We start from the raw sequence: 12,674 nt of genomic DNA, 5'->3' as shown, positions 1-12,674 counted from the left end.
ATATGATGGTTGTAGAGGAAAACAATATTTATCATGTAAAAGATTTATATTTAGTCAAAGGCACAAACTGAAACTAAGACTATGAAAGGTGACTACAATATTGACAAGTCATATCAAACTGAAAAATACCAACTAAAGCTAATAAAGGTGAATTGCTTTAAATTCCTAAGGAAAATACAGAATTCCAACATCATTAATAATTAGAACCTTTCAAACAGTAGGGGGAAATATAAAAACATCAATATAAACACCTTAATTTGGAGGCAAAGAAATGCAAAGTGTAACATAATATTGGTAGTGCTTTTAGTCTTTAGTGCCTCAGGTTAGAGATGGATCAGACCATCTGACAACCCCAATGATGAGTACCATCCAACTGCTGGCCAGAATTAAATTATACAGTGTGACTCTCCATCAGCAAAACAGAGATTACAGAACATACAACTTGATACAAGTTGTACAATAATTTAAACTTGTCTGGGAAATGGCCAGTTCAGAAGGGTCAATTTTCTGTCACACTATATCAGTAAGCAAATTCAGAGGGATCATTTTGTAACACTACATAAAATAGCAAATTCACAGCACCTTTCAAAAGCCCCACCTTGTAGGGCACCTGGGTGGCTCAGTCGGTTAAGCATCCGACTCTTGACTTAGGCTCAGGTCATGATGTCACAGTCAGTGAGATCAAACTCTAGGGCAGGCTCTGGAGCTTGCTTAAGATTCTCTCTCCCTGGGCACCTGGGTGGTTCAGTCGGTTAAGCGCCCAACTTCAGCTCAGGTCATGATCTCACGGCTCGTGGGTTCGAGCCCCGCATCAGGCTCTGTGCGGACAGCTCAGAACAGCTCAGAGCCTGGAGCCTGCTTTGGATTCTGTTTCTCCCTCTCTCTGCCCACCACTACCCCTCAACTTGCATTCTGTCTCTCAAAAATGAATAAACATTAAAAAAAATATTCTCTCTCCCCTTTCCCCTCCCTTGCTCATATTCTCTGTAAAAATAAATAAAAGGCCTCAAGGCCCCACATTGAGCAAAATAAGAGTCAAGAGGAACACAGCTTTGCTTCATTTACAATTTACTAGCTCTTCCAGTATTTCACAGTGATACAGGGGTTTCAATGATCTAACATGAATGGGCCAAAAGGTGGACCTATATTGAACAAATGTCTTGATTGAATCAGGCTACTTATATAATTTTTCAGTAATCTAACATGAATGGGCCAGAAGGTGGACCTATATTGAATAAACGTCTTGACTGAATCAGGCTATTGATGCAATTTTTTGGTCTATTGGTAAGAAGTGTTAAGCTGTCTTCCATCCAGGCAATATCATAGTTCACAGGGGGGGATGTAAATGTCCTAAAATTAAAGAAAAAAAGTTAATTTACTTATAACCCAAATTTCAATATCTATATTCACTTGCACACGTTAGCATCTACTCTGCTAATGAAGACCTTCATGTGTTCCCAGTCAGTGGCTCAATTAAAATGTGAAGGATACCTTAAGGGATTAATTCAGCCAGCAAGAGTTTTCACGGTTTACCATTCAAATACTGGAAGTATTGAAACACATATTTCCTCCAAATCGGGTTCCAAGGTAGGCTAGATCCATTTATGGCTCTAAGAATAGTTCACCAGGGGAGTGTGGTAAATGAAAACTCAGTAAAAGACCAGGGAAAATGCCAATATTGGGTCAAGAGCAGAGTGTACTTCCCAGGGAACCTGACAAGTAAGGTCACTACTAGGATTCTCCATTTTTTTTTCCATGTAGGTACAAATTTGTCAGAAAGGGGACCACTTAGGACCTTTAGATTGACGTGTAGGTAAAACCCCGAAAGGCTCTTCTGCCCTTTGTGGCCATGCCTTGTGTTTTAGAGACCTGACCTACCTATGCAGGGCTAACACAGTACCAATAAGACTTGAACGCACCAGTCGGCAAGACCTTGGCAAACTCAGTCCATCCATCACATGAACAGGCTGAAGGAAACACCAAGACAGAGTTGAGGACTAAAATGAACATACCTTAAAATTGGAGAGGAGTAAGCCCGTGATTTGCCGATTACACTATCTCATACTGGTTATTTGTTATGGCTCGAGAGAGGCAGTAGGCTAGAAAGATTCCAATCAGCTAAAAACAAAATACAAAAACAATTAAACACACACACACACACACACACAGACACAAAAGAGCTTAAAGACCTCAGGATATAGGTTTATTTTCCTTTCACTTCTAATTCACTAATAATTTCCTGAAGTTTTTCTCAACAGCTGTGTTTGATACTCAGCAGCACCTAAATAACATTCAAAGAATATAAGGGAAGTTTTACCACTACTGTGACCTGGAATTTCACAACAGTCACTGACAAAAGTCCTAAATGTCATTAAGTTTTGGAGAAACTTACCAGATAACTTATCAGCTATCAGAACAAAAAGGATTTGGCTTAGCATAAGCATCTCATCACATAAAATCTCCATCTGTGAAGGCTGTTCCATAAGCAAACCACTAGCCACAGGTGGCTTTTGAGCACTTCAAATGGGGCTAGATTGAGGCATTCAATTTTTTATTTCATTTAATTAGAACCTTTCAAACGTGCTAGTGGCTATTCTATTGGTACAGATTGAGATACAGCTATATATGCTATTTTAGAAATGCATTAAGATTAGACTTCCAAAACCAATCACAAAGGTCAAAATGAAGTCTATCAATTCTTTCAGTTTTGTCTCCACGATGTTTAATATAGGAAAACCTCCCAACCCCTAAAAAAAATTGTTTAGAGCCACAACACTAAATTTTCATGTCACAGTGAGAAGTAGCACAACTCAGAAAATACAATTTGACCCACAACATAGCACATACCCAACATAACAGGCACACATATTGAATGTGGGGATCGTGTGATCAAAATTTTTTAAGTCAGACCTTATATGCAACTCATCAGGCAGTTGCAGCCCAGGAAAGAAAAATCTGAATCATGTAGAATCTTTACTGCACCGAAAAACACTGTTCCCATCTATCTAATGCTTTTGTTTAATTAATAAACTATGATGCTGGAAAACTGCCATTCCCAACAGGGCACCAGGTATGTGCTACTAGGAGGTAATTCTAAGTCTTGCTTTTTGTAGTTTCAAAGCATGACAGGCTATGGTCAAAAGAGCCGGTAAACTGAGAATAAAATTTAGAGAATTCTAATTGTGGAAAACAGTGTGGGAAAACATAAGATCCAAGGCATCAAAAAACTGGAATGAAAACAGCAAATCATCCCCTCCAAAATAAAACAAAGCTACGGTTTTATTTACTGGGTCTATTTAAGACCCAAATGCAAATGATTGACTCCATATGTGTCTAATTAAAATAAAAGTCATGCAATACTGTGATGAGAAGCTGAGACTTTGTGAAAATGTGACTTCTCTGGAAGTGCCCTGAATCCTTCACAGTGGAAATATTCTAGCTTACACCTAACAAGAGTGACAAAACACTCCTAACTACAAGGACTTACCTGGAAGCAAGCAACTCCAAAGGAAATTCCCGCAACCACTCCCATTTCTGACTCTATAATGGTCATCACCTTTATAAAACAACCCTAATGGGAGTGGAAAATAAAATATTAAGTACAGCACAAGCAACAAGGAACACTTCTGCCAAAACAGGAGCTTTAGCTACCACTGCCTTTGTCATTTTATTAAAATTTACTCTTTTATATAACAAATCTTATCTCCTCTCAAGCACAATGTTCTCGACAGAAGTTTGAAGAGTAGAAGTTCCACCTCTTGTATTATGCATTTAAAAGTGTTATTTGCTCATTGTGTGAACTCAAGTGAAATTGTCTGAGCTTCAGTTTCCTCATTTACTCAATGAGACTAATACTTGCCCTGCCTATTTCTGATTATATTTAGTGTGACTAAAAATTAAAAATGGAGTCAACTCTGTATTCAGTTAATATTTTCAAATAAAACAATATTAAAGGCTCCTTACTTCATTGTTTACTTTATCAGCATCTCTCTGTGGAGAACAATTTTCAAGTTTGCAGCAACTCTTGGGAAATCCTTTTTCTAAGTAATAATTAGTATCCTTCCAATCTCTATAGTCGGTGACACCACAACAATGCAACTGAAAAAAAAAAAACACATTTATAGTTTACATCATTGTAGTCAAACATTTAACCTATCATCTTAGACTGCAATTTGTCCTCAAAACAATATTATACTCAATGATCCCTATCCTAATATTTTTAAGTGGCTGTCCTCAATCAGCATTGTAATTCAACAGATTAGCACCTTTTTTTCCCCTAATAACAAGTGTAAAATTTTTGCACTGGACTCACTTTCCTGCTCTAGTTGGTACTAACAGTACTTGGTCTGTGATGTGAAGAGTGAAGAGGTGTACATGTGAGGAGAATGATTAGGAGAAAATGGAGATATGTGACTTAGTATCATCCCATACTTCTTTCCAGGGACCTATCTTTCCAGGGACATATTTTCTCCTGATCAAAGATTGTAATGAGAATATCGTACAAGTGGACAACACCTAGTAGCCAGGGGCCTATTTCTCTTCTCTAAGGAGATAAGGAATGTGTTCCCCACTTGAGAAGCCACCACCTATGACCACTTACCGTATTTTGAATCTTGTCTACTGCATCGCTTCTATAATCTCCCGTAGAGTTATACTGCTTTATAGTTTCCTCATAATTATTCTTAAAACTGTTCTTAATCTACAGCAAAGAAATACAATGCTAGTAAATAAAAATTCTACAAAGTCTCTTAGGTTTCTAGGTCAAATAAAAAATCCCCACATCTGACCAATGATCATATCTTTGACAATAACAACATGTATGGTAATTAATTTCTACGGTCCAATCCTGTCCTCTATGGGATATAGTCTAGTTGAGAGGATTACTAAGCAAAACATTACGATAAAAGATGATAAACACTCAAGTTCAAAGTGCTATGGGAGCATTTATTCAAGCGGCAGCTCTGTACTCCTGTATCCCTCCCCAAGTTTTTCTCTACTTTAAGTACAAATTTGATGCCTGTAAAATTTTTAAGCTACAAAACCTTACTTTGGGAGACTGTACTACCACACTTTGTAAAACACTCTCATTGAAGAACCTTCACTACTCACCAAATGATTCCCCAACCCCAGGTTTAACAGTGGAACTCTGATTTCTAATTCAATATTAAAGTTTTGATGATTTTCACTAAGTATATCCAATCTGTTAGAAATATGTGGCATAATGGGGCGCGTGGGCAGCTCAGTCAATTAAGCATCCGACTTCCGACTTCAGCTTAGGTCATGATCTCACAGTTCGTGAGTTCAAGCCCGGCATCAGGCTCTGTACTGACAGCTCAGGGCCTGAAGCCTGCTTCAGATTCTGTGTCTCCTTCCCTCCCTGCCACTCCCCTGCTCATGCTCTGTCTCTCTCTCAAAAATAAATAAACATTAAATAAATAAATAAATAAATAAATAAATAAATAAATATGTGTGGCATAAGTGGAGAAGGTATCAATCTTGTGTTATAAATTTTGTGCTTTAAATATTGTCCTATCAGTAAAGTTATAAATTGTACTATCTTCACTTCAGTAGGTACTTGTACACAGAAAAAGAACTGGAAATACATGTCATTATGGGTACCTGTAATTTCCTTCTGGTGATTGTCAGTCTTTACAATTTTCTAATTTTTTTATTAAAAATGGGTTAAAATTTTTACAAGAAAGCCATTATTGTCAGCTACAGGCTGAAAAAATAAGCATTACATAAAAGTAAGCTTTAAGAGTGGTTTTTGAACTTTTAAAAACTGCCTTTAACTCTGTTTTTTATGTCTAGGAGAATAACTTTTAACATATTAATAGGTTGCCTAATTCAAGCTTACCTCATGTCTAAAAACAAATCCTACGATGGCAGCGACCAGTTCAACCAAAAAAATGAGAGTCAGAAACATTGCATACTGTGGGATAAAAAGAAAGTCCAAGTCAGCATAAATAAGATACATCACAGCAGCAAAGGGAGTCAAAGAAAAATATAGTCTGCTCAATCAGTTCAGCATGTTTTTATTAAAAAGGACAGGGGAAACACAACAAAAGTGGGAACTGGAAGGTGAAGTGTTACTTGGGAAGTAACAGGAAAAATCCTAAAGGGCCGTGGCCAGTTTCAAGAAACAAAGCCTACAACATATAAGACTCTTCTAAAACCAAGAATCAATTCTAAGGAAAACAAGGACTCACCAGTTTTAGCATCCATGCAGAAGCTCGGCAGGTAGCAAAACAGCCAAAGGTGCCCAAAAGAATAATGACAGTGCCGGTGCCAATGAGCACAAAGGGGACATTGGTGGCCTTCTCATTTAAAAGGGAAAAATAATTCTCCAGGCTCACCTTGCCCCAAAGGCCAATGGCAAGAAGGATAACACCAGTGATCTATGTGGGAAACCAGAGAACAGAAAGTATAATATACACTGTATAATAGAGAACAGAAAGTATAATATACACAGCAGCACCTTCAAACCACAAACCACTGGGTATTTAAGATGCAATAGGTGTACGAATTTAGCAGTCTGTGGCCACAGAGCTGTGGCTGGGATATGGGAGACAAGGGGCAGGAAGGGGATCTGCACAAAACGACAGGCCTTGATAAATCCACGCTAGATCACCAGGTAACCCAGGAAACCAGAGCAAAACCAGGGGGACTGCTAGAGAAGGCATCTTAACAAAATTCTTAAACTTCATCTTTTTTTTTTTTTTTTTTTGTATAAACAGAAGTCTGTGGCATATCTGTCCTAGGAATAACAACTTATTTAACTGCTTTACTCCCGCCCTAGGAAGCACACCTTCCTGGAGAAGGGAAAAAAGTGTTTCTAGGAGTTCCTGAAACTTCCCCCTCCCCCAACCCCATGCGGAGTTGAGCACAGCGTACAAAAGGATACTACACAAAAGCAAGCTGGATGATAGGTTGGCGGGAGTGCAGCCATTAGTATACTTACCTGTGAAATACTCCCCTCTTACGAAGCAGTGAAAAGAAAGAGACTATTAAGCGAGTGAGCCCTCAGAGGGGAGGGGCAAGCCTTGCCTCTCGAAAAGGTCCGGGGACACCCTCTGAGAGCTCTGGGGAGTTAACTCCCTTCCTCGTCCCCCGCCTCAAATTCGAATCCTAAGCGCATCTGTGTCCCCAGCACAGCCTATTGGCTGCCACCGTCCAGCACTCCCCCCGCAGCCGGCAAGATGCCCAAGCAAGACCCCGGCAACTCATTGCCACCGTCAGGGTCACTGCGGCGACAGCCGGCCAAACCCCTCCCGCGCCTCCCTCCCCACCCCGGACCTGAGCACCCTCCGCTCAGCGTCACACCCCCCACCAAAGCCCGCAACCCCACCCGCCCCCGGGCTCCTCCGTTTCTCACCCAGAAGATGAAAGTGTAGATCAAGAGGACGCTCTTGAAACAAGTAATGACTGGTTTGGTCTGCAGTCTCCGAGACGGGGACGCCATGATTAGCTCAGGACCCTGTCCCGCCGCACCAGGCGAGCAGAACAGAGCAAGAGAAACGCAGAGTCCCTGAGTCTCCCCGGAAACTGCCGGAAACTTACGAGCGTCTACAACTGAGAAGAGCCGGAAACACTGTACAATTTTCTACAGGGTAAAGTCCGGGAGGCTCTCCGAAAAGTGACGACAATTTCTGAGCGCCCCTTGCTGAAGGTTACCGAAAACCATATACAAAGTTCTATTGTCGGGAATTTCTTAGATCTTCAAGTAGAGCTTTCTTAATTTTTTTTCTCTCAAGGAATCTTTCCCGCTCCCCACCGCTCCCTACCCTTATAACTTGATCATATTGTTCTATCACCAGGAGCGCCAGCAGCACTCTGAGATTGGGCCTTGCCCGCCCCTGGTGCCCTAAAGGGAAAGAAAGGAATGAAAAAAGAGGTTAAAAGTGATCTAAGAATCTTTTATTACATGGCTAAATATCCTCAAGAAATATATTTCCAGTGAGAAAGCGTATTACAAAGCGACACGTACAGTCATATGTTTTTAGACAAAAACTGAGGAAAAGTAAAATTTACCTGAGTGGTGATATTAAGCTGATTTCTTTTTCACTTGTTCTGTGCTTTTCAATTTTTGAACATTGTTTCATGTGGTGGGGAGCGGGGCATTAAGAGTGAATGGACTGTGGGAAGTAATCACTTCTTGAAAGAATTCCGAAGTTAGGTATGAGAGATTGTTAATGAATTTGACAATTTTCCTATAGAAATTTGCAAAATCCATTATCTTTCTCCTCTGTTATCCTCTAAACAATTGGAAAGTCGAGGGAAAATGTTCTAAAGTGATTAATATTGAAATGTAACTTCAGCTATCAACAGTAAAGTTTTAAAAAAGGGAAGGTGCTACTGAGAATGTCAGGTAAATGTGACCTCCCGCCTCCACATTTTAAATGTTAAAACTGAACGAACGGCACTGTATATTTGAGCCCCCTGGGTTTTGAGATCGAGAACCAGCTGATCACAGAGAGGCTGAAACCGAAAGTCACACAACTAACAGCAAAGCCAAAATTAGAGATCACTGTGCTTTTCGATCCCCTCCCGTTACACCAGCCGCATATGGTATTGAGTAGTGGCATGTCTGTCCATCTCCCTAAAATTCTCCCAATTGCTTAGATCTTCCTAGAACTTGAGACAGTGTGCTCCTGAGGAGTTAAACTGCTTACAGAATGGGATTAATCACCAAAAAGTTTTCTGTCCCATATGTCCAGAGGCAGCCCTGAGTGAATCCAAGGGGTAAAGTGGAACAAAAAAAAAAAACAAAAAAAAAACAAAAAAAAACCAGCCCTCTTCAGGGTCTCCTAAACATTGGTGACAAAAGCTGAGGCTCTTTTTGTTTGGGGCTTGAGTTCAGGAAAGGCCAAATGTAAAGACAAATCTCCAGATAGTTGAAAGGCCTAGAAAATTTGAACTATGCAAATCTGAAGAGCCCTAAAGAGTATTTAAGGTTCCTTGTTATATCTGTGAAATAGGGAAATCTCATAAAGGATTCATGTGCATGTGCTTTGCTCAGCACACAAGAATAAGCGCATATATTTGAGCTATAAGTTAATTCTATGCCTGTAGTTACAGGGAAAAAAGAAATGAGCCTAGACCTTATAGATACTCACTGTTTCCTGCTTTCTGGTACCTCTTAGGCTTCAAGAGTGACTAAATGAGCCATTCAAATTGCCCACAATTTAAATAAGTCATTTACTTTTCATGGGAACCTCAGAATAGAGAGGTTTTTTGTTTTTTTTGTTTTTTTTTTGTTTTTGTTTTTGGTTTTTTTTTTTTTTATCTAGTCAGGTTCAAAGCAATTCACAAAATGAATTAAATACAAATGAATTAAGGAAGTGCTATAGGCATCCTGGTCTCCCATTTTACTTAGGAACATTAGTTAAATCCCTAGCATTCATCTTTCTAGGAATTCAGGACAGGTATAATCAAGAAGAAAAGAAAGATTACCAATGGGTGTGAAGACCCAATTTTCTGATTAGTGGAAAATACATACTTTGTGAAATTTTCTCTGGCCCTTCTTGCTCCCTCCATAAAAATATATACTTGTGAGAAAAAATAGTTACTTCTGGGAAATCGGAGTTGATACCTAACACCAACAATACTATAGATATGTATGCTCCTTTATCCCTATGGTAAGACACAGAACATTTAAGGTTCAACCAAAAACAACTTAACTTTTAAGGAAAGTTTATAATTGTACATTCCTAGTAAACTATGGATGGCACTTAAAGTATGGAAGTGTATTTTTTTCCTATTAAATCATGTATGTAGATGACTCCACATTTCCATGTTATGTATAATGAACTGGTTGATCTATATTATAGCACAGAGTATGTATTAAGGTGTGGTTTCTTGACTAAGCTGTAAGCTCTTCAAGGGCAAAGACTGAGTGTCCAGTGAGTGTGTGCTGTTTCTTGAAGGATGGGAGTAAAAGACAATATCAGTCCCCTATGCAATCCATCACATCATCACTGACATAAGCTTAACATCACAAGTGGGCATTTACTGTATTGCTATTATATTGCTATATATATAAAGAAGAGGTGATGCCCAGGCTTTTTTGCTTGAAACTTTGCTTTAAATATATACCACAGAAACAGAAAACAAGAAAGTTACATTGACTTGGTCACACAGAGCTTCCCTGTACTTTGAATATTGTCTTAGGACCAGCTCCTATAGCATCATGCCAGATGTCTGAGATCCAAGAGAGCAACTACTAGAGAATGAATATTGCACCAACAGTCTTTATCCTAAAATTTTATCCTAAAAGTTTAAAAGCCTAACATATAAACACATGGAGAGAATGGGTAAAGTATACATCTCTGCAGCTATAAACACTGAGGGAAGGTTATCAGGAAATATAGCAGATGTCAATTTTGAAAGAAACATGTGCCATAACTACAAGAAATGAGGTTGAGGAGGCTCTAAGTAAATGCAAAGCTTTCTCCCTAGGCTAAATAACAGTATGTGAGGGGTTCTCATATTAAAACAAACAAGTATCAAGGGAAGACTTGCTAACTTCTTGTCATCTTAAATGAAAGCTTCCTCTGAAGCTTAGATTTGTACCACGTTCTGGAAGGGAGTTTCCTTGTGAGCCCACAAGCAAAGAAATATTTTTGTGGCTGAAGAGAAAGTGAAATAGTCAAAGCAAAAGCCACATCTTATTTCCAAGAATGTGTTGATTTTCCGCCTCTCCCTTCCTCTACCACTTACAATGCTGCTTTGTTTGAATAACAGTCAGTGCCAAATTAAACCAAAGGCTGACACAGAATTTAATATTCCTATGGCCACAACACCTTGCACCATTGCCTCTCACTCTGCTACACCCTCTTACCCTGCTGCCATGTCACAAAACCCAGAAGTTCAGTTTACTTCAAATTTAGGCCTGGGTCTGGGCCTAAACCCAGACCAAAGGGGCATCTAATCCCACCTAAAGTAATATAAGTAGTAATTCTCTAAGTCATAAGATACATATATTCTTTAAAGTATTAATATTGTAATACTTAACTGTACTATTGATATTACATTCTATTGTATATTTATATTATATATAGTATTATCAATATTACATTCCATTATATATTATATATTGTAACTATAATATTGAGCATTGAATATGTACTGTTGCTAAGCGCTTGACAGGTGGTACCTCATGCATACATCACAAGAGCTACCTTATTGTGAGGTCAAGACTACCACTTCCCTCACTTTACAGGTGAGGAAACAGGTTCAAAAAGGCTAACTTGCCTAGGACCAAGCCCCTCCACCTTCTGTTTCTCTCATCAGAAATAGGGTCCACTCTATGACGAGACATGGCTGCCATTGTATAAATAGGTGTCTTGGCTGGGAATAACCAAGCAAAGACTGCTATATTCAGATGTTTAACCACAAACAAGGGCTCTTAGAAGCCCCTGAGTCATAAAAACCTCAATTATTTCCTCAATTCTTCCTTGTACTTGGGGGTTTTGTTGAGTTTTACTTTTGCCTTCATTCCAATAGCCCAATCACCTAAGACATAACCCTGCCCATCCCAGAGTGGCAAAGTAGAGAGTTCAGTACTTTTTCTGGTTCAGTCTGTTTTCCTCCCTCTTTATGACCACAAAAACACTTGTTTGATGCTGAAAATATGGGGGAAAGGCAAATATTTTCCTTAAGTATTGTTGCTCTTTGTTTTACATTCCATATTCAGTAGGGATTTGTGTCCCTTTCTATTAATTTCCTGTAACCTTCAAGATTAAGTTTAAGTGTTGTTCTTTGGCATTTAAACTATGTCTCCCCCAGGAAATATGATATCAGCTTATTTCCTACTGCTTTTCCAACATGAATTTCCTGTTCCACAATAAGCCAGTATGATTATCTCCCAATAAACAAGATCTGTTCCCTGTTCCCTTCCCATTCTCCAACCTCACTCAAAATTCCTACTCCTTACTTAAGGTACATCCCAATCCCAACTCAACAAGAGTGTGAATCTACCCCCTTCAACCATCTCCCCACACCAACCCACACACACCTCTTTTTCTAGCATCAGAGCTCATAGTCTGACCACTCACATTAACTCAGATCTTTAGCCAATTACTATGGTACCTGCTTGCTTCTCTACTTACCTGTCTTATATCCTGCTGTCTACATGTTCAGAAACTACTGAAGAGCCAGTGTGGTAGGGCTCTTGCACCCCCTTTTATACTCTCCCCAACACCCTAGGACACAATGCTTAATTGATGAACTCATTTGGTTTCAGCCAATCCCTGTTGAGCCCTTTGGTTACAGCTGGTCTCTGAGACTAACCACTTAGTAGTGACTTAAGGTTTGATCAATTCAATTAAATAAACTAAATAAATGTCTAAGCCATCCCAACATTACACTATCACAAACAAAACAATTAAGTTGAGCTGCTGGATAATGTCTTCGAACATTACTACTCCCTATCCTAGGAACCAGTAAAAAGACACCAACTATTTCATTCAGAATATATCTTATCTCTTATTCACATAATGACCTTACCATTTTCAGTTTCTAATACCTTTTATAGAATCCCTTCAACTACCTTTGACTAAGTGCCCATCATAAAATTTAAAAAACACCTCTTGTTTATTTTCTTAAAATCTCATATTACACATTACAACCATCAGATTAACATCATTTAAACATGTAATTTGAACATCATCATT

General features: G+C 39.0%; 1 protein-coding gene across 1 annotated transcript; it reads right to left on the bottom strand.

Moving 5' to 3' along the window:
• Window positions 1-1,051: 1,051 nt before the first annotated feature.
• Window positions 1,052-7,747, bottom strand: TSPAN6 (tetraspanin 6). Its single transcript, XM_019436063.2, has 8 exons — window positions 7,376-7,747; window positions 6,210-6,398; window positions 5,858-5,932; window positions 4,601-4,699; window positions 3,964-4,098; window positions 3,488-3,571; window positions 2,013-2,118; window positions 1,052-1,350 (listed from the first exon to the last, which is right to left on the bottom strand). The coding sequence occupies exons 1-7, from the start codon at window positions 7,460-7,462 to the stop codon at window positions 2,050-2,052; spliced, it is 738 nt and encodes a 245-aa protein (XP_019291608.1). The 5' UTR covers window positions 7,463-7,747; the 3' UTR covers window positions 1,052-1,350; window positions 2,013-2,049.
• Window positions 7,748-12,674: the final 4,927 nt, after the last annotated feature.

The sequence above is a fragment of the Panthera pardus genome, unplaced genomic scaffold (assembly GCF_024362965.1).
Source record: "Panthera pardus isolate Hobbes unplaced genomic scaffold, ASM2436296v1 HiC_scaffold_27, whole genome shotgun sequence".
Taxonomy (NCBI): domain Eukaryota; kingdom Metazoa; phylum Chordata; class Mammalia; order Carnivora; family Felidae; genus Panthera; species Panthera pardus.
This window is presented reverse-complemented; position numbering and strand designations above follow the sequence as displayed.

Bases quoted from the DNA above. Each gene is read 5' to 3' on its own strand.
- TSPAN6 (XM_019436063.2), bottom strand. From the start codon at position 7,462: ATGGCGTCCCCGTCTCGGAGACTGCAGACCAAACCAGTCATTACTTGT. The intron at 5,933-6,209 runs GTGAGTCCTTGT...TTTATCCCACAG, and splicing joins CTGCATGGATGCTAAAACTG to TATGCAATGTTTCTGACTCT. The intron at 2,119-3,487 runs GTAAGTCCTTGT...TTTTGTTTTTAG, and splicing joins TTGGAGTTGCTTGCTTCCAG to CTGATTGGAATCTTTCTAGC.